The sequence below is a fragment of the Monodon monoceros genome, unplaced genomic scaffold (assembly GCF_005190385.1).
Source record: "Monodon monoceros isolate NGI ecotype Baffin Bay Population unplaced genomic scaffold, NGI_Narwhal_1 Super_Scaffold_9, whole genome shotgun sequence".
Lineage (NCBI taxonomy): Eukaryota > Metazoa > Chordata > Mammalia > Artiodactyla > Monodontidae > Monodon > Monodon monoceros.
Genome location: NW_021703786.1, coordinates 39,767,913 through 39,789,907, shown reverse-complemented (window position 1 = coordinate 39,789,907; position 21,995 = coordinate 39,767,913). Strand labels below are relative to the sequence as shown.

Genomic DNA, 21,995 nt, shown 5'->3' with positions numbered 1-21,995 from the left:
CCTTAGTAAAATTTTCACTTTGGATTCCAGCAACTTGGCCAAACTTGAACTTGGGAGAGAAGTAAAATTCACTATCTAGCTCCGGAAGGGGGAAACAGAATCTGGCGGCGGAGGGATCCCACTTCTCCAGTTTCTTCCTTTAGGGGAGTTTGCTGTACATGGAAAAGACTGTTGTCAAGCCTGTCATCTGATGACATTCTACTTAAGAACGTATGAGACTATCATCTCCCTAGTACGGCAGCGTCTTGATTGAAGAATTACACTTTCTAATTTTCCTGGTCACCTTCCCCAGAACAAGTACATATTTTTAGTATGTCCAACTTTTTCCACTGCCTGCTAAGTTAAAAAGTGTTTGTACTGTAATAGTTCACAGTGTTTCACGGTAAAATAGTTTCAGTCATTTTCTACCACGAAAGAGGTAGACTCTTAAAGAAACAAAACTTTCTTTTAACTCCATTCAAGTCGTCAGCATCGTCAGCAAGAGCAGCCAGAGAACCGCAGGCACGGCCGCCGACCCGCGGCACCTACGAGTAACGCGTGCGTGTTAACTAGGTACGTGGTACCTCCGGGGAAGTGCTCCGAAGACGCCCCCTGCTGGCCTGTGAGGTGTAGCTGTCCTTCCAGTGAGAATCCGCCAGCCATGCCCTGTCCCTTTGTTACTGAACTCGTGCCTTCTCCTCGAAGAGGCCAGAGCAGCCTCGGTCACAGGCCCACCTGGAGAGCAGGCTGCGCCCTTGCCTGCCCATCCCCACTCTTGCGGACGTCTGTCTGGCAGAGAACATACCTGGAGATGATTTTGTGGAAAGTGTAGCGGAAGTCTCGGTTCCGGTAGGCGTAGACAACGGGATTGACGACCGAGTTGGCGTGCGACAGGAGGATGGCCGTGTTCATGGCCCACTTGGGCTTCTCCTTGGCCCAGGCTGGCTGAAAGAGCGAGGCACAGTTGATGGCGTGTACCGGCAGCCAGCACAGAGCAAAGATCCCAACAATCATGGCCAGGGACTTGGCCGCATGGATCTCCCGCTGGAGGACAGTCCTCGTGTGGTCCATGAGCTCCATGCGCTGGAGCTGCCTGCAGGCCACCAGGAAGATCTTGACGTAGATGACCAGCATTATGAGCAGCGGGGGCAGGACGCACCCAAAGAAATTGAAGTACACCATGTAGCTCATGGGGACCACGTTCTCAAAAAGACACTTCACAAAGCAGCAGCTTGCGTTTGTGCTTCCATCCCAGGGCTCCGTGCAGTTGGTGGCACGGTCTTTACTGTTCCACCCCAGGAACGGGGTCAGGCCGATGCCCAAGGCGAGGACCCAGAGGACAGCAATGACCCCTCTTGCTCGGGCCCCAGTGACCAGACTCTTATACCTGTTGAAAAGAACAGCATCTGTCACCGCCAGCTTACAGCACTCTGCCACCGAAGTCCAAGACCCCACCTCTGCTCTTTGTTCCTTTACCCCTAACAGCCTCTACCGTTCAGCCTCAGAGGGCACCGTGGCCTTTTACCCTCAACACTAACAGCTCGCAAACAGGTATAAACAGCTTTGCTCTAACAAGTTCAATAAGGTTTTCATTCTTAATAACTCACCTCTGTCTAATGACAAATCATGGTCGAGGAGAACAAGTGGAGAATTCTTAAAGGCTGCTTTCTAATCACCCAGATACTGACCTTGGGTCTAGGTCTCCTATGAGACACAGTTCTAGGGGGTCGAGATACACCAGGGAACGGAACCCACAAGACCTCTGCTTCTCAGGGACTTAACGTTCTAGCAGGGGAGACAGATCATAATAAACAACAAGCATAGGTTAGTAAATTATACGGTATGTTAGAAGGAGACGTGTAGTGTGAAAAGAGAAAAAGCAGAGTGAGGAAGGTGAGCTGTGGCAGGGACTAGTGTTAAAGAGGTCAGGCAGGGAGGCTTCACTGATAAGATGCCCTAGAACAAACACCCAACAAGTGAGGACCGGAGGCCCCGGGAGTCAGGCAGCCCCACTTGGTGACTCTGGGCGAGAAGCCTTCTGGTCAGTCTCCCACCAACACCCTAAGAAGAGTCATCCCCCTGAATTCCCCGGTAAGGTGCTGGAGAACGAGAGTTCTAGCAGCGTCCCTGGCTGTCTCGGCTAGCGGCGAAGTTGATAAAAATTGGGAAAGAACTTAGCAAATATCAAACCTTTTTAGTAATTTTTAGACCATTAAATCTTATTTAAAATCTCTAAAAATCATAATACACATTTTGGACGTTTTGCTACAAGGTAGTCCATATATGGTTTATAGCAAAGGTATAAACTCTGCTATTCATAACTGGTCCATAATATGTATTTAACATAATGTATTGAAAATAATGAAATAACATCTTTACTTAACCTCTGGGAAGAAAACTGGGAAATAACTGGATACACATTATCTTAAGACTCGTCTGTGGGAAGCGTCCGATCTCCTTAGCCTGCAAGATTAAGCTCACACTTCTCAGCATGGACCACGGAGCCCTCAGGCCGCAGCCCCAAGTGCCCCTGCCTGCTGTTCCAGACAGCTGCTGCGTCCTGGCCCGGCTGCTCTCCTGTCTCAAAGGTCACCTCCTTTCCTGCTCCCTTCGCAGGCAAAGGTGGCCTCTCCTACTCTCTGGCCTCAGACACACACCTGTCATAGAGCTTGTTTATCTCTCGCAGGTGTTCAGCCTTTTAAGGACTTGGACCTTGTCCCTTTGATTTGGTGTCCCCAGGAGCTAGCATAGTGCCTGGCGCATAGGAGGTTCTTAGGAAGGTGGCCATTACAAACACATTCCTGGCTCGCTACCAGACAGCTTTAAAACGGGCTTCTGCTTATTAGGAATGCCTGATGCTGTGGCCGGACAGGCAGCAGAACTGGTCCAGTTTGCGGGGGCAGTTAACTGAGGTCTTGCCTCATGTTGACGGTGATCCCTCATCTTCTCTGCTCCTTACGAGGGCAGCTCAGTTGTGGGGTCTTGACTACAGAGGACCTGCTGGGTGCAGCTGCTCGCTGAACTTTTCTGGGCCAATAAATCCATCTATTTCCAAATCCTTTCTGCTTCCCTCCTCACGCAGGAATGTAAAGCCATTCCTTATAAAAATGTTATTCCTGGCCATTGCCTTGCCAGAGACGTGAAGAATGCAATGTTACCCCTGTAGGGTAACAACGCCACCGCCTCCTGAAGGCCAAGCACTTAAGAGTCACGGAACTTCAGGCCCACGAGGCAGCCATGCCTCCACTGTTCATGGGACTCAGCTGCACTGAGGTGTGTACAGCTGAACACAGACCAGCCCCGGGGGATGAGTAAGATCTGGGGTTAGCACATTCTCTTGTCAGTCATGGTCTGGGATGGATACGGGAGGTGGTTCTGGCCAATGTGACTAAAGGAAGTCTGCTAGGGTACTTCCAGGAAAAGTTTTATTTGATAAAAGGAGAGAGACACACGAGGAGAGCTCCTCCCCATACTCATCCCTTTCTGCTTTTGATGCTCTTATGGGAGGCTGTGATGCCTAGAGCTGCAGCAGCCATCTTGTGACCATGAGGCATGAGCCTGAAAACAAAGCAAATGGCGAAGCAGAAGGGAGGAAAGAGTCCAGGTCCTTGATGGTGTCTTTGAACCACTACACAAACCCTAGAACCACCATGGCTCCATACTGTAGTTCAAGAGATAATTGATGGTCTTGATGGCTTAAGTCACTGTTACCTGCAGCCAAAAAGCTCATACAAACTGGAAGGGACTTTCATCTTTTCTAGTCCAACTTCTCTTATTTTACAAATGAGGAACCAGACATACAAAGTCTTTAAGTAACAAAGGCAATACAACAACCAAAGACCAATAAGTCAGGACTTTCAGGCCTCTGTTCCTTACACCACATTATGCTGCTTTTTTTAAAAAAATATTTATTTATTTACTTATTTATTTATTTGGCTTCGCCGGGTCTTAGTTGCAGCACACAGGATCTTCGTTGAGGCATGCAGGATCTTTTAGTTGCAGCATGTGGGATCTAGTTCCCTGACCAGGGATCGAACCTGGGCCCCCCTGCATTGGGAGCACGGAGTCCAAACCGCTGGACCACCGGGGAAGTCCCTATGCTGCTTCTTTTATGTGACTTTTTCCTAAGCAATATTAGACACGGAGTCCTCTGTACACAGAGGGATCCCAGGGGGTGGCTTCCTGGCGGAGTTCAAAACAACTGGAATCCACCCACATCTGAACCTCTCAAAACTGCTGGATCCTGCGCATATGAAAAACTACTTTTACGCTAAATCGTCTTAGATGAGGGACACCAGATGATTTCATTCGGGGAGCAGCTGGTCCCAGCCTTCTCCGTGACCCCCTGCACCAGGGTCCTCCTCCCCTACTGGCTCATTATTTTATTCAGAGTTCTTCCTTGTATTACCACACACTCCGCTGGCACTGGAAACAGAATCACAGCCCTCGTGGGCTGTGAAGCTAACGGAAGAGACAGAAAATAAACAGATAAACACTCAGGTACAATCACAAGTCAGAAGGAGTCTGGCCAAACCAAAAGGAACAGGGTGCAGATTAGAGAAAACCAGGAAGAGCTTGGACACAGGGTGTCAGGGAAGCCTCTTAGGTGGCAGAGTCGGAGGTGCAGGGGGCAGGGAGGCTCTGAAAAGCGGGGAGAAGCCATTCTAAGCAGAGAGAACAGAATGTGCATGGCTTCCAGACCGGAAAGGGTTTCACCTTCCTAGAGAAGCAGAGGGGTGAGGCGGGCCCGTCCCCAGGCCGGGGGAAGGGGCTGGAGCTTGATACTCAGATACCCCAGTGCTGCGGGATGCCATGGGAGGCTCGAGGCACACTGGGGGGAAGGCACTGGTTTCGGCTGTGTGAAGCTCACCGTGGAGACTGAGTTTCAGGGCCGCCAGAAGGAAAGCAGAGCAGTTAGGAAACTACTTCAGTGGTTAACTCAAGAGAAGACGTTGGCGTGGTGCCGGCAGGATGACAGCAAAGACAGGGCTCACAGACCCCACCCCCCACCCCATCCTAGCAGCTCTGAACCACACGGCCACACGACACGCTGGGGGAGACACGTGCCTACAGACTCCCCCGGCCGCCAGCCACACAGGGCACATCAGACTCGCGGCCGCCCCGCCTGAGCGCCGCTCTGCAGGCACCAGGCCCGCGCGCATCCCCCGTCTCGCGAGGTCAGGGCACCATCGCCAGCTACAGATGTGGAGGCTGAGGCTGCCACGGTTAAATGATTGGCCTGCTGCCCCTGAACTGCAGTCAGGACACAAACCCACCGACCTGATCTGATTCCGGTTTTGCCCAAAGCAGTCACTTTCCTGCTCAGGACCCCGTGGTTCTTCCCACAGATCCCAGCTCCCCGCTTCGCCAGCCCCGGCTCTGCTGCCCTCTGCCCGGGCCAAAGCTGCCAGCCATTCCAGGGATCCTCCGCCCCCAACTCCGTGGCCGGCCACCTGGGAAGCGGCAGGCAGTCCTTATAAGGCGGCAGGGAGACGCTTCTGCTGGCGGACACAACCAGACCCACAGCAAGACGTGGGCTCCAAAGGCAGACGCGCTTTTAGCACCGGAACTGCAGCCCCACGATGGCAGAACAGTCCGTGTCCGCGAGACGCTGCCTGGACCCGGGCACGGGTGGGAGACGGCCAGGGATGCTGGGGAGAGCAGGCCGGTGTCCCTGCACCGGGCGGGAGGCTGGGGGCACGACCCCCGGGTCTCTGGCATCTCACGGCGGGGTGGCGGGCTCCGCTCTCCTCCCCCATACCCTCTCGTCTCCCACTTCCGGCTGGGCCTCTGTCCTCTCCCTGAGCGCCCCACTCCCACCCTGCCCACCCCTCGCTCCTTTGCTCCCCGAGCACCAGGGGCTCCCAGAGCATCCTCGTGTGTGTGTGTGCGTGCGTGCCCCCCACATCATTCCTGAACGGCGGGAACGTCCTTTCCTACAACCGCCCCAAGTGCAGGAGGAGTAAATGGAAGGCGATGAGTAGAGGAAATGTAGGCGGCGGTATTACACCGAGCAAGCAGGAACAACTCCAGCCCACACAAAAGGGGTGTCCTGGGAGAGTCCACCCTCTGGGAAGTGGCTGTGCCCCCGCTGTGCCGGACCCACCCACTCTCCATGCAAGGGGCTCATTAGCTAAGGAGCCGGATCGAGAGACAGTCACAGCTAAAGGGAACAGTGTGGACGCCCGGGCTCACATCATGACAGAGGGCTTCTGCCAAGCGCTGCCTAACAAGCACTGGCCTATTTCTGGGCCAGGGTCCCCCCCCTCCGGCTCTGCAGACCTCGGCTCAAACCAGGCCACACGCTCAGCCTTGGAAACCAGAATTCCCAGCGCTCAGGGTGCCCTGAGTGCAGCAAATCCCCAAGGGCAGCCACCCTGGCAGTGACACTGAGTCCAGACAGGGGCTGGGGAGAGCCGGAGCTCTGCTCTCAGAAAAATGGGGAGAGCAGTGGCTGCAGAACCCAACCCTGCGGGGCCTCTGAACACAGATTTCGTGTGTGCAAAGCACTTTATCAATGCAAATCACTAAGTAAGTACACCCGGAGTTCTGTCCTGCTTCTTAAAATTGCCAATTGTTCCTTTAGGGACTTTTCCCTTTCTGTTCTGTTTCACTCCCAAGTTTCATTTCTCTGTAATAGAAACAATTCTGCTCCAAAGCAACATATACATTCTCAGAAAACGTCATATTCTCTAAAATCGCACAAGAACAGTAACGGGACTTACGTGAAAATGGGGTGAGGACAGACCACTCAACACCTACCAAGCGTTATAACTAGAGTGCTAACAAAATAACTTGGACGGCCCAGCAGGCAGGTCCGCGCGGGCGGGGGGTAGAGGCTGCCGCGGTGAACATTAAAAAAGTCCCCAGAAAGTCTAATGGAAATCCCGGCAAAAGTGCAATTAGAGCAAGGCCGACGGGTGCAAAGGCAATGCAGCCGGACGAGGCGATGCGGCCGCGCGCCATGAGGGGTGAGGGCTGCGGGTGCCGCAGGAGGCCTGGGCCCTGCTTTCCCCCCAGTCCTGGGAGCCGCTCTGGGCTGCACAGCAGTCACACTGAGGGCTCTTCCCTCCTCTACTGAAGCCGGCCAGGCTAATCCCACTATTCCTGCTCCTGTGTCTGGGCAGAACGCCAGATGAACCCAGACAGTGCCTGCACCATCCTAACACCGCTCACCCAGCGCATGCGTCCCGTTCACAGGACAGAAATTCCCCTGAAGCGCAGCCCTGGGCTCCCGTGGAGCCCCGTGTCCCCAGGGCCCCTCGCAAGAGCCTCCCCGGGGGGCTGCAGGGCCGCCCCCTCCCGCGGAGCCGAGACTTCCTCCAAGGCAGGACCTCCCTCATTCACACTCGTATCCAGAACACCTCACACCGGGCCTGGTGAGCGAAGCCCCGACGCCAGCCTGACTTTGTAAGAAAGGAACAGAGCTCTGGTTCCTTGGCACACGTAGCCGCTGAACACCCACCCGGTAGCTCTAGACAAACAAGCCGAGGGGCGCATGGACGTGTCCTGAGCTCCAGCTTGTAGCTCACAAGAGGCATCTGTCTAAGAGGGACCTCCTGAGGCTGAAGAGTTGCTTCCCACCAAGGTAACGGGCATTTCAGATGTTGTCACAGACAGAAGCAGTAGCAGTTCTGCACTGTGCCCATTCAAGACCCAGGATCCATAAACCTTCCCGCAAAGAAAGCGGAAGACACACATGACTTCACCGAGGAATTCTCACAAACACGTAAGGAACAAATAAAACAATTTTTACACAAAAAGAACTGCTTGGTTCTGTTTACGTGAAGTTCAGGTCTAGGGGTGGGAGGAGGGTCTCCCGTCTACCGTCTGTGGTAAATAATTGTCTTGAGGGCCAGCCGCCTTGTCTCCACAGCCTGAGATGGTCACGGCTGGAGCCTACAGGGCCGCTGGAGGCCAGGACAGCGCCTGCCCACCTGCTGGATGACAAGCTCTGGCCGCCGGAGCTGCCCTTCAGGCTGAGTTCCTCCCAGGAGGCCAGGACCCTCAGCCACTCTGGCTCCTGGGGGTACCCCATCCCCTCCATCAAGTTCAGACATGCCTGAATCCCGGTGGGGACCTGAGCCGAGCCACTGCCAAGGTGCAGGCGGGTGGAAGAGATGCCACCTGTCCTTCATGGCCACCCGGGAGCCTCAGAGGAAGAGTGCAGGAAAGAATGTGGGCAGCTGTCCGCACCAGGTCAGCACGGCCAGAGGAGGCCGTCCAGAGTGGCCTACAGAAGTGGAGGGTGGTGGCCAGGACCAGGTCTCCCAGAGCTCACCTTTGAGGCTGGTTCTTGGCGAGGCTCCCATTTTGGTCTCATATATCGGGTGGGACCTGGGGACAGCCCAGGGTCGCTGGGCTCCAGACTCTGGTCTCTTTGATGTGAAATAAGAACCCCCGAGAGAAAAGCCCACTGCCTGAACCCAGACCAGAGAAGAAAGAGGATACCTGTCATCCTCTCTCCCCGCAAAGGTACCCTCCTCCCACGGCTGGGGCTGAAACACACTGCGCTTCAGACACACCATTAATTGTCAAAAGCGTCAGCCACCACGCACACTAACAACCAGTTAGACGTCAGGAGACACGCGGCATCGGGTGGCGCGGCATCCTGTTACTGGTGACGGTAACTCTGAAGGTAACTGCTCGCGGGGGCGTCCACCAGGCTTCTCCGCCGGGACTGCTCATCCCTCTGTGATCGGCTGTACCTCGTGGTGCATAGACTTTGAGATTCTGTAAACATCTTGGCCCTCATCAAACTTTCACCGGTGAGTTTTATCACCTGACTGTTCTTCCCTGAACCGGTTATTATGATGACAGTTGCCAAGTGATGACCTGCTTACACTCAGTCATCCCTACTCATTAGTGAGCTGGCATTCTCCTGCACGCAGGAGTTCCTCCAAGTCATTATTTAACAAAACAAAACAAAGCTCTCCTAGCTGTGTTCATCACGAGGGCCTAGAAGAAATGACGCTCCAGCAGCCACGAGCGCTCCTGCCGAATCTTGGTTTCTAAATACCATTCTCCACTGCAAGAAAACAGGGCTCCCTGGAGAAACGGCTGATTCCAAAGCCAGAAAATACAATGGAGCCTGAAAAGCCTTTCTGTGCCAGAAAGTAAGAAGTGCTCAAAAACGTGATGGGAATACTCAAAGAGAAGTCAGCTTGAACAGGCTCTCATTCACCAAACTTGGGCATCAAAGTGAATAACAGGTATGGACTGTAACACATTAAACAAAAATAAAATTCCCTAAGTCCACTGGCATGTAAAAAACATAATTTAAGGAAAAGCAGGGAAAGGTAAACCTCTTCTCTACAGAAGAAGGACAACTGATACAGTGGAAGGAATGAAAAGAAATAAAATTACCATCTGACATGGTAATAACTGATCCAAGCAAGAATCATCAACAGGGAAAACACACCTTCACAGTGATGAACGCTAGCAGTGATGAGATTTAACACAACAGCAGTGGGACAGATTGACCCCGTGTGCCGTCCTATGGGATGGGCTGAAATGCACACACCATCAGGTAGACAGTATTCCCACCAAAAATGTTCAACTTGAGAATCTAATCATAAAGAAACAACCAAACTCAAAATAATGTATTGCCATGAAAGAGAGGGGGGGAAAAAAAGACTGAGGAATGCTTCCAGATTAAAGAAAACCAAAGGCACATATTAAATGGACGTGTGGCCTTTTATTGGAATCTGAATTTTTAAAAAACTATAAAGAAAATGATCGGGATAACTGGGACATCTGACTATAGACTGTACCATGTCAATGTTAAAGCTCTTGAGTATAATTGCGTGTGTGTGTGTGTGTGTGTGTGTGTGTGTGAGAGAGAGAGAGAGAGAGAAAGAGAGAGAGAAAGCGAATGTAGCAAAACACGAACCATGTGGGAATTTGTCTTAGTTTTGAAACTTCGAAGTTGTGAAAAAACACACACTAGTTCAGAATGACTCATTCGTTCTGAAACCACAGACCACATTAGATTAGTCAAATGGACACAAATGTGTGTGTGTATAACTATATATATATGTATATATATATATATATACACACACAGATATAGATATGTATATACAAACATATCTTTTAATAGCAGAGACTTTTTAAAAAGCACAAAGTGAATGCAGTATGTGTGTGCTTGTGTATGTATTAAAAAACTACGCTTCTCATGACTTCTGAAAATGCCAAACTTAGGAGCTATTTACCCCTCTAGGCGATGCCAGTATGTCTTTTCCCCTCCCTCTCCTTCTCAGTCTTCCACTCTCCCCGGCTTTATCCTGAGGACACCCTCCACGGGCTTGTCGTGTCTCAACAACAAGCTGGTCCATCCCTATCGGGGCAGGTCCCCCCAGCACACATGTGTGTACACATGTGCACACACACACTGACAACCCCTAGACACGTCACACGCTAGTAACTGGACTCGCCTACTGGAGATGCTGGGGGGAGCAGCGTGAGCCCTGCTTATAAAGAAGAAGCAAAGGCAACCTTAAACCGATGACAAATAACCTAGAAAATACCCACAAGCATGCAGAGAGCTGCAAGGGAATCCAGGGTGCCTCCCAGAGAGAGTGTCGTGAAAATCGGCAAGAGTCAGCAGGTGCAGAACATCCCAAGCAGGGAGAATGGCACGTGCAGAGGCCTGACCTCGGCCAGGGAATCCAGGGGGTCCTGAGAAGCAAAGCAGAGACACAAAGGGGAGAGGGGGGCGGGGGAGGCCGGCCCTGTCCCCAGGCGCGAACAGGGCTGAAGGGGCAGCAAGGATGCAGGGCTGGCAGCGGGGACAGGGAGGAAGCAGAGGGGGGACCAAAGAGACCGGGCTGCAGGTGGGGTGAAGACGTGCAGCCACCAGCACCTGGTCTGTGATGTCTTTCACTAGCGCTTGAGACTCTACATTATAAAAAAAAAAAAAAAAAAAGGCAGCTTTGGCGCTGGCGTCGGCGGTGTCAAAATCAGCCTGGAAATCAAGATGTGGGACGGAAAGCTGCTTTGGGGAGCCCTGTGCGGGGCAGGGCGGTAGCAGACCGGCCAAAAGCAAAGCCAGTGGCGCTGAGAGAGGAGAGCAGCTTGAGGATGTTCAAACCGCGCTGGGTCTGGAGTGATGCTGTCAGGAGGGGCTGGATCCAGAGCCGAGAAGGGCCGCCCAGCCTGGAGCTCCCCGAGCGCCGCCCCCCACGCACCCCGCCCCAAGCGGGCGCCTTAACGGCCCCCGTGCCTCTGGGATGGGCCACCTGGCGGCCCAGAAACCCGGGCTCACCTGGACTCTTCCTCTCCTCGGGCCCAGCATCCTGCCCAGTCAGCGAGTCCTCCTGAACCCGTCACCCCTGTGACCCCGTGTCCTCGCCGCGGGCCCGCCGCTCGGCGCGTGGTGTCCAGGCGGACGCCAGCCTGGCCCCGCCCAGCCGCGTCTCTGGTCCCTGTTCACCGACTGTACCCCCAGGGCCCACCTCTGGTCTCGGGGGTCCTCCCCGTCCTGGTCTTCTGGTCGGCTGCACGGTTTTCCCTGTGGCCCCTTCTGCTCCAGACTCTGCCCGACCTCCTGGCTGGCGCGGTGCGTCAGCCTGCTTCCATGGAGCCCTAAGCCAGAAACAGGTTGGCCGGGAAGAGAGGTTCCAGCCTTGCAGACAGCAGGTTCCAGACGGGATTTAGGAAAGGAGCAGAAATCAAGAGGAAGGCTGCCTGCTGACCAGCCTAGGGCGGCCTCACGCCTGCACTTCCCGCGCAGCTGGGCACATATCCCTCACGTCCCCACCCTTCCCTGGCTGAAGCTTGAGACCCAGTGACGGAGGATGGGGTTGGAGGAAGAGTTTTGATTATATACAATCTATGCCACAGCAAGAATCCGAACCATGTGAATCCAAAAGTGGTTTTTCAAAACTGACTCCAAAAAATTTAACCTTAAATCAAAAGTAAAAATATGAACGCTAAAATTTAAAAACAAACAAAAATAGAAGAACTAGGGGGGAAAAGTCAAGGAACTCTTCCAGGGGAGAACAAAAGACTAAAGTATTGGAACCTTATATGGAAGAGTACATTTACAAGACAGAAACAGTCAAGGAGGGAAAGTCTCCATCTACTTATCAAGAATCCCAGAAGGAAAAACAGACGGAATGGAAATAAGGAAATAATCTAGGAAAATTCTTTTTTAAGATTTCAGAACTGAAGACAGACCTAAGTCTTCAGACTGGCAAGGCATCGTCCCCAGGTGAAGGAGAAAAGCTGAAAGTCAACATTTAGACCCAACCTTGTGGAATTTCAGAATACCAAGCAAAGCAAAAGATCCCAAAGGCTTCCGAGGAAACAGAGTTACAAAGAAGGATTACACCCACGTCGGACTTCTTGGGCACCCTGGGTGTTAGAGCAATGCCTTCAAGCCTCAGCGTATCCAGTCCAACTACCAACCACGCGTGAGAAAGGAAAACGTTGCTGGCACGAAAGAACCCACGTCCTGAAAAAGCTACCTACGGATGGTATATAGACAAACATGTGGAATCCCAGAAAGAGGAAAGAAAACATGCGGGAGGGGGGCAAGAAATGGCAGACGCACCCCAAGAGTATGATGGGGAGACCCAGCACGACACCCGGCGCAGCACCAGGCACCCTCCGCAATGAGAGTGAAGGAGCTGGGTCGTCCTCTAATTTCCAGATGGGGAGTTGATGATGCAAACATGAGGCTGACTAAAATGGGGCATAATTCTGAGCAGTGGGCGGCACCTACAAACAGAACCCACGTGACCTGCCATGAGACCCATCTCCTGGAGAAGATGGGCTTACTGACAGGAGGGCATTTCTGCTCCAGTCACCCTGCTCTGCTCGGGAAACACGCGCGCAGAACGTTATACGCGCCGGGTATCGGTTTCCACTTTTCAGAAACTCTCTACAAAGTGCAGGAAACTTTATTATAGATACAGAATAAAATGCAAATGTTATTAACCTTGACACTGTAAAAGCAATGGTATAATATAAATGTGTTCAATACGTAATTTGTGCAGGAGAAAAAAACAACTAAGAAGCAGTGGTTGCCTCTAACAGGCAAATGGGAAATCAGAGGTCAGACTGGGTGACTTACTTCCCCCAGTTTACCCTTTTATATGGTTTCATTCTCTTTACTACGGCATGGATCGCCTTTGGAAAGTAAAACCTCCTACCTGTCCAAAGTAAGGTAGAGACAGGGTGACAGCAGAGGTGGAGAGATGGGGGAGGGAGGGTGGTACACTTTTCCTCATTTTTCTTGACAGTTAACAGCTACTGCCTACAAGTGATGGAATTAGAAATAGAGGCTGAAATAGGATCCACAGGAAAAAAAATCAAAATATAACAGAAATTGGAAGGAACAGGGCTTGTCTTGTGTGGTGGGCAGTCGAGAGATTCTGTTTCAAGATGGCAGCACAAACCCAGCTGTCACCGTGGAGGGCGGAGTGGCCCTGGGAACCAGTGTGGGAGGGCTTCCAGGCAGAGGGGCTGGTGTGGGCCACTCGGCCTTTCCCTGTGGAGCCCTCTGTGCTTTTGAATACCTACTTCTTCACACTAGTTGATTTCTAACGTAGAACACGACAAACAAAACCAAGTCCTTCGTGGACTTACCAGTGCCTTGAGGACAAAACCCAAATTGCTCAGCAAGCCTCCGGGCCCCCCTGGATCCGCTGTGCTAGGACCCCGACCCTGAGGCCCGGCAAGCCCACTCCTCCCACACAATCCCTACCGCGCCGTAACCCTCCATCCTCCCATCCTTCTCCCACATGAAACTTCGGCATCAGCCCCCCAGAAGGACCACCGCCCCTGTCAGCCCGGGCCGAGTTAGAAGGCCATCCTCAGCCCGTGACAGTCTGTTCCCAACTTTAATTCTTTCAAAGAAGGTACAGTTGCTCTTTGCTGTCCAGTCCCTGCTGCCCACGGCAGTGTCTCCAGCCTGTCAGCCTCCGAGGTGAAGAGCACAGCCTGCTAACGGGTCTCCTGGGTCGGGGTGGGGGGGGCGGTATAAGAACCACGCTGAAGCCCGGCTCCTGAGGGTCAGTAATGAGTCAGAAGCATCAGAAAAGGCTGGGCCTCGCTTCCCGCATCTGAGGAAGGGGAGGTGGCCAACAGGCTCCCGCGGTCCGGGCAGCTGAGTCACATCCTGTGATGGTTCATGCACCTGCCAAGGCACCGCGGCCTCCTTCCCCTCTGGCCACGGTGCTGTTCCGCTGCGTCCTCTTTATCCTGGTGACATTTAAAGGGTCCCACTCATGACCCCCGGGTGCACCCTCGTCCATGCCGAGAGGCTGCAGCCTCTCCCTCCAGGGGACACAGGCTTACCCAGCCCTGGCCGTGTGACCTGGGCCGATGACAGCTCTCTGAGCCCTGTCCTCCCCACCTGTGGATCTGGAGGTGACAGGATCGCCCCCAGAAGGCTGTCGCAGGGGCTCACCGAGACGAGGCATGGGGGGGGGCCAGAAAAGGTCAAAAGAGTGGCTGCCGCTCACAACTGTGCCCTGCGTTCCGGTGTCCGGAGCACACCTGTCCGCCTGCGTGTCCCTGCCCTGGTGTTGTGACCCCGGCCGGCAGGCAAGCGTGAGGTGGAGACAGGGTACCGCAGGGTAGCTGTGCCCGCGGTCACAGCTCGTCTGCCTGTGCAAACGCAGTTAACTCTGCCCCTTGACACATACTTTTTCTGCACGTGATCAAAGGCCACCCGTGCTCTCCGGAATCCTGTGCAAACGCTGCTGAGCCGCAGAGCCGGGCACTGTGTCCCTGCGAGGCTGCTGCTCCAGCATCAGAGCCCGAGGGCCGCAGCCTCCTCCGCAGAGGGGCTCCTGGCCACCATGGCCCAGGGCAGCCTAAGGTCGCGGGGGACCCCGTCCCCCTCCCACGACCCCCCAGGTGCTCGGGGCTCCGCCTCCACCTCCCTCTGCCCCAGGGGCTGCTGCACGAACGTCCAGCTGGTTGGACTCTACCCGCAGCGAGGGGACGGGACCCCAGGCGCCCTCCAGATTGGAGATGAGCCGGAGGGAAGCAGCGGGTGGGGGGGGGGGGGTGATCCCCGCAGGAACCGGTCCAGAGCTGCCAGAGGGCACAGGCAACGAGGCCCAGGAGGGACTCTCGGATTCCACCAAGAGGGGGCCCTGCAGGGGTGGCCTGACGGGGGGGGGGGGACACGGTGACAACGGAAGCGGAGGACGTCAGACTGGACGGCATGTCAGAGAAGCTTCCTGTCAAGGAAACCAAGGAACGGCGGCATGTGGGTGGGGCGGGCGTGTGGGTGGGGCGAGCGGCGACGGAGGGTCGGCTTCGCACGTTCGGATAGTGATGGGGGTTCCCTGGGGCCACGGTAACAAAGCGCGGCGAACTTGAGCGGTGGCTGACACCACTCCCTCCCTCCACTCCCTGGAGGCCAGGAGCCCGGAATCAAGCGCGGCAGGGCCACGCTCCTCACGGGCTCTAGGGGAGGCGGGGCTCTGGTGGCCGCCCAGCATCCCAGTCTTTGCCTCCATCTGCAAACGCCTTCCCCCTTCTCTCTGCTTGTTTACTTTACAGGAATGGGGTTTCACTTAGGGGCCACCAGGTCATCCCGGGTAAGCTCCTCCTCTGAAGATCGACATAAGGTGATGTTCATTCTTTTCCCACCTAAGGCCAGATTCACAGGTTCTGGGGATTAGGGTGTGGACACCATTCAACCCACTCCAATGGGAATGATCTGGAAGAGAAAGACAGCCCTGGTGTGGAAGAAGGGAGGACCCAAGGCGGGGAGCGGCGGGACCCAGAGCTGAAACCTTCTTTCCCAGCTTTATTTCAAAACATTACAGGGACTTCCCTGGTGGCGCAGTGGTTAAGAACCTGCAGGGGACACGGGGTCGAGCCCTGGTCTGGGAAGATCCCACATGCCGTGGAGCAACTAAGCCCGTGCGCCACAACTACTGAACCTGCGCTCTAGAGCCCGAGAGCCACAATTACTGAAGCCTGTGCGCCTAGAGCCCGTGCTCCGCAACAAGAGAAGCCACCGCAATGAGAAGCCCGTGCACCGCAGCAAAGAGTAGCCCCCGCTCGCTGCAATTAGAGAAAGTCTGCGCGCAGCAATGAAGACCCAATGCAGCCAAAAGAAAGTAGATAATGTTTTTAAAAACATCACAGGTGAATTTTATTGTATGGGAACTGCAGCTCAATTTAAAAAAAGAGAAAAAGTGAAAAAATAAAAAACACTCAAAACCCCCTGCCAACCTCCTACAGTTCAGTCCCCTACAAGGAGCTCAGCGGAGGCCACCTTTCCACCCAAGACAGTCTTGCTAAGAGGTCCCCAATACCTCCCTCCCAGACTGGACACGTGAGGCTCTGAGAAGACGCCTCCACGCGGCAAAGGGGGCAGGAGAGTGAGCATCCAGGGACAGACAGACACAGCACCTGCCATCCTGCTGACCCACCCAACCAACCCAGCGCCCCCAGAAACACCCTCCTTCGGCCCCAGCAGACACTCAGCAGCGCGGTGCAGGGGAAACGGGGTCCAGGAGCCGGGAGGGCAAGCCTCCAGGCGGGCAGAGGGGAACCACGCGGCACTCCAGTGGCCTGGGGTGCGGCTGACAGGCAACAAGATTAGGGAGGAGGAAGGGCTCCTGCCGGAAACGCCTGAGCCAGCAGCTGCGGGCAGACACCCCTGCCCCGCAGAGCCCCGCCCTGCCGGCTCCCCAGAGCACCACTGGGCCTGGACCCCCGGCCGGGGCCTGCGTCAGGAACCGCGCGCACGTGAACTGCAGTTAGCGGATGTTCTCCTGTGTGTGGACGCCCCTCGCTCTGAGGCCAAGGGCAGGGCCCGGTGTAGGCAGACACGCCTCCTGGTCAGGTTGGCACAAGTTCCCGTCTTCGTTTCCGGCCATCTCCTCGGGCGCCCCTTTCCTGCAACGCTCCCTGGTCAGTATCTGCCTTGACAGCTGGGCAGCCGCAGGGCTGCGGGCTCTGCGGCCTCGAGCCGTGCCCACGGCGGACCGCGCGGGCCTCCGTCAGAGCCTTGGGGCGCCGGTGACGAGTCCAAGCCCCCGCTCGTGCCCGGGTAGGAGGCGGGCCTAAGCTGCTGGCCCTCACCCCGGTTACTGCTGCCTCTACAGGGAGTCCCCTCCTCCCCAGCACACTTCCAACTTCACTCCCACTGACCCGTGACCCCAGGGAGGGCCTCGGAGCCGAGTGGGAGCTGCCCGGCCTGGGTCAGTAAAGAAGGGAGCCCCCCGTCTCCCTGACTCCCAGAGGTCCTCGAAGTTTGGTGGGACCGGAAGTCCGCGGTTACATACTGGTACTGGAATCCACACACACCCGGCCCCAGAGGCTCTGATTCGGGAGGGCCCGGTGCGGCCCTGTAATCTGCTCTTTAGCTCAGCAGGCCAGGAAGTGCTGAAACAGGAGCCGTGAGGACCTCTCCAGCCCATGACGGTGGGCTGGGCGCCAGGGCCCAGGACACATGCCATCCCTTCCTGGGACAGGTCACACACACCTCCTGCAGACCTCTGACCTGCTTCGGGCAGGCCGGGAGGGCAGGGGTGGGACCGGCACTCACTCCGAGGTGCTCCGCCCTCCCCAGCCTACATCCCGCCCTCCTGGCTTCAGCAAACGCAAAGGAGAAGTTAGCGATCTGTGATTCACATTTCTTTCGCCTTCACACACCCACACCCATACCTTTAAGACCCCGCCCAGCAGAGACCGGGACAAGAAGTAACAGATTTAAACTTTCATGGAACTTCCTGCTCCGTGGGGCATGGGGGATTCTTCCAGTAACTCGCACTGAGCTGAGGTCTCTCTGGACCTCTGCCAGGGCTAAACCCAAGGGGCTTCCGTGAGATAAGGCTGCGGCTTGTGGCTGCCTGCTGGGTGCAAACAGTCCAAAAGGCTACCAAGTAACCAACACGAGGACCAAGAGGCAGGAAAGGGAGCCCTAAGAGAAAAGAAGCTCGTGCCGTGCGCCCCGGTCCTTGGAAACCCCTGGGCTCTGTCACACCTGATGGGACCCATGGGGCCTCCTGGTCACAGGCCAAGGGCAGTAGCACGTGGAAAGGCCCAGACACACAGAGGAGGCTCACAGCCCGGCCAAGCAGGAGGCTCCTGCCCTCGCTGGGACCCAGGACACAAAGCACAGGGAGCAGGTGTGCCACGCCAGCCTGCTACAAAGGCTTCTGGGAGCATGTCCCCCCCCCCCCGTCAATTCCCTCAAACACTTTTCCCGTACAGCCACCAATTCACTGCAAGCAGAATCCGCTTCCAGAAATGGCCGTCTGCTCTCCGCCCACGTGCCAAACACTGATGCCACACACAGCGGGAACATGGGGCCAGCGCTGAGACCCAGTCCTGCTGCTACACTGATTCAGAGGCACCATCCTGCGTGTCCTCCCCTTGCCTACAGGACGCAGGTACCTACCTCTGGAATTACTGGCAGGATTAAAGGATGTAAGTTTAAAGCGCCCGACAGAGTTGGCACTCAAGAGATTAATTCCTTCCTTTCCCTCCTACTCAATTTCCCTGTCTCAGTTCTAGACCCAAAGAGATCCCAAGCTCACCCAACTCAGAAACGCCAAAGGGCATCCAGGCGCACGCGCAGGAGAGAGCGAGAGAGGAAGAGGGAGAAGGAGAGGGAGGGAGGGAGAGAGAGAGAGAGGGAGAGGAGGAGAGGGGGAGAGGGGGAGAGAGGGAGAGGGGGAGAGAGGGAGAGGGAGGGAGAGAGAGGGAGGGGGGAGGGGGGGGAAGGGAGAGAGGGAGAGAGGGAGAGAGGGGGAGAGGTTGAAGGAGAGGGAGGGAGGAGGGAGGGAGAGAGAAAGTAAATACTTTCAATTAAGCCCCACGTGATGCTTGTGATGCTCGGGCTCTCCAGCTCCCAGCTACACCTGGGACTCCGCTCCCCTTGCCGGCTGGCTCCTGCATCTTCGGACTGTGGGAGAAACAGCGACCCGCAAGTCCTCCAGCGTTTGGAAACCCTGGTGGCACTTTCCCAGCCGCTGGGACTGGGCAGCAGATAAACAAGGCTATTCAACGCACGAGGCTCTCAGGCTGTCGGTCTCGGCGAGCCGGGAAGCACTTTAACTCTCTCTAAAGTATAAGGAGGTGATTAGAGTCCGCAAGAAGCACGCAGCGTTCCCTAAAGTTAACTAGCACCTCCACCCGGGTCGGCAGGTACAGACTGAAGTCGGGCGGCGAGTCGCGTCATTTTGCCCACGCAGATCCCAGCGTCCAAGGTTGCCCTGGAGCCTCTCTCCCCGGCCCTACCGCCCAGCGCTCGCCGGGCCCCTTCCCGCCCGCTCGGGGCGCTTTCCCCGGAGCTGCCCCGCCGGGCCGCACCCCCGGGGCCCCAGGGCTGTCCCTACTCGGGTCCCCTGAAGGAGGCGCAGGCCCGGGGCGCCGAGAGGGTCGAGCCCGGCGCACGTGTGTCCGGAGGCTGCGGGCCGGAACTCGCGCGCCCCGCGCCCCGGCCGGGAGGGTCTGGGGTCCCGGGGGCCGGGGCGGGCGGGCTCCGCGGGGCCGGGGCCTCACCTGAGCGGGACGCGCACGGCCAGGTACCTGTCGACGGCCACGGCCAGGAGGCTGAAGATGGAGCTCTGCGTGACCACCAGCACGAAGCAGGCGAGGAAGAGGCAGCTGTGGAAGTCGGTGCAGAAGCCCAGGCTGATAGTGACGGCGAAGGGGATGGCGAAGAGCCCCACGGCCACGTCGGCCGCCGCCAGGGACACCAGGAAGTAGTTGGTGGGCGTCTGCAGCGCGCTCGAGGTGCCCACCGCCGCGCACACCAGCACATTGCCGGCCAGCGCCAGCGCGGCCAGCGCCAGCTCCAGCACCACGTACAGCGCGGCCTGTGTCAGCTCCAGCGGCATCGCCAACCGGCCCAGCCGCGCTGCCACGAGCGCCCGGACCGCGCATCTGAGCCGGGGTGTCGAGCTCTGCCGGCCGGCAGGCGGGACGAAGGCGGCGCGGGGGTGGTGCCTCGGCCGAGCCCGCCCCCTCCGCCCCGCCGCCGGCCCCGCGCTCCGTGCGCCCCACCCGGCGGGGCAGTCCGAGCGCTCGCACCTTCCCGAGAACCCGCGCTGGGGGTCAGGGCCGGACCTGCCGTGAGAGGACCCCGCGCCGCCGCCGCCGGGCGAGGCGACGACCTGCAGGCTTCGGGGTTTCCCCAACGCACACCACGGACACCGCTGGACGGCAGGGCTCGCCCGAGAACGACGGGGAGGCGCGGCCCGCCCCTTGGGCCGGGCTCCCCATCCTCGCCCCCAGCGCCGCCTCGGCCCCCTGTTCACCCCGGTTGAGCTCAGGCCCCAAGGCCTCACACGGGACCCTTAACTGAATCCCCAGACCCTTCCCCTGCAGCCCCGGCGCCTCCGGAGAGCCCGTCCTGCGCCCCCTGCCGCCTGTCGGTCTCCCCAGGAGAGCCCGGGCCCAAGCCCAGGTGTTCCAATTTCGGCTCTGCCCAGGCCCGTGCCCCACCCCGCCCCCGCCCCGGGCCTCAGTGACTGACCTTACCACCCCTCGCAGCCTCGCCCACCCAGGGAGGGCGGGTGCTGACAACCTCCCCCGTCCTTCCCCACAGACACATCCGTACGCGGTGCTGCCGATTCTGCCTCCAGAGCTTCGCTTCTCTCCACCCCAAAGTCGCGGCTGGTGGTCCCGCCTCACCGCCTGTTCCCAGCATCCACCCCCGTCGCTGCCCTGGGTCCCCGCACCCTGCTCCATGATGCTCCGGGGTCCTCGCCTACAGCGTCATCATTCCAGAGCACACCTGGGCGTGCCTGGCCCCCACCCCACGTGCTTTGCTTGCAGTCACCTGACGAGGTAGTTAAGAAGAGTGTCAGGGACTTCCCTGGTGGTGCAGTGGTTAAGAATCCGCCTGCCAGTGCAGGGGACACGGGCTCGAGCCCTGGTCCGGGAAGATCCCACATGCCGCAGAGCAGCTAAGCCTGTGCGCCACAACTACTGAGCCTGCGCTCTAGAGCCCGTGCGCCACAACAACTGAGCCTGTGCTCTAGAGCCCGTGAGCCGCAACTACTGAGCCTGCACTCCAGAGCCCACGAGCCACAACTACTGAAGCCTGTGCACCACAACGAAGCGTAGTTGCTCGCCGCAACTAGAGAAAGCCCACGTGCAGCAACAAAGACCCAACGCAGCCAAAAATAATAGATTAATTTTAAAAAGTCACCGTTTAAATACATGAATGAACGAACGGATCAGATGGCACGTGAACTCTATTTCAGTGTAGCCATAATAACAACAAAGCCCCTCAGCCTCCATCAGGCATGACCAGTATCACCTGCCTATGTACCAACAGGGGCAACAAGTTCTCCAAAAGCACTCACAGTGGATGTCCCGGCTGGGCGAAGTTATTATAGGGGATTTTCTCTCTCACTACCAAGGGTTAGAAGCAGATGGCAGTACTGCTCCTTGCCCCCTCTCTGGGCTGCTAACAGAACCCCAGATGGCAATGACATGCACACACCAGAGGATGAATCAGGAGTGGTCTAAGCCAATCAAATGACCCCTTTCCCCTTTGCCAGTGATTGATCTAAGGGATGGGCGCGTGACTAACCCTGGCCAACAGGAAGGAAGGGGGATTAGGCAGTGAGGTTCCGACCGCCTTCCTCCCCTCCTGCTTTGGCCACTGTTTTGTGAAAACATGTAACTACAGCTATGGCAGCCACCTTGCAACCATGAGGTGACAAACCTGATGTGAAAACCAACACACTGAAGGTGATGGAGGAAAGGGCTTGTGTCCCTGATCACATCTTTGAACAGCACGAACAACCCCGAGAACTACATCTGGACTTCTTGTTCAACACCCCTGCAAGTGTCCCCACCGTTGTGCATGTTTTCTGGGACTTGCGTCAAAGAGTCCTACAGAATTCAGAGCTACACAAATACTGGGTCAAGGGGATCTTAGTTCTTGGCTCACACATTCAGCAGAGCCCCATGGGAGAGAGCGATGGCTGGGACCCCGAAGCCTAGTCTCCAGGGCAGGGCCAGGACTGGGACCATTGCCTCACGTCTCTGAACCTTCGTTTCCTCAGGGATGAAATCAT

The 21,995-nt window shown here is 56.4% G+C and overlaps 2 protein-coding genes across 2 annotated transcripts in view; both read right to left on the bottom strand.

The window, feature by feature from the left end:
• Positions 1-19,509, bottom strand: part of TTC19 (tetratricopeptide repeat domain 19) — a 55,213-nt gene extending 35,704 nt beyond the window's left edge. The window contains exon 1 of the mRNA XM_029210855.1: positions 19,492-19,509. The gene's annotated coding sequence lies outside the window, so the exon portion shown is untranslated. The remainder of the gene's footprint in view (positions 1-19,491) is intronic.
• On the bottom strand, positions 647-19,802 carry ADORA2B (adenosine A2b receptor). The gene is made up of 2 exons (XM_029210856.1): positions 19,465-19,802; positions 647-1,366 (listed from the first exon to the last, which is right to left on the bottom strand). Exons 1-2 carry the CDS (start codon positions 19,800-19,802, stop codon positions 703-705), a joined length of 1,002 nt encoding a protein of 333 aa, XP_029066689.1. The 3' UTR covers positions 647-702.
• Between the last annotated feature and the right edge of the window lie 2,193 nt (positions 19,803-21,995).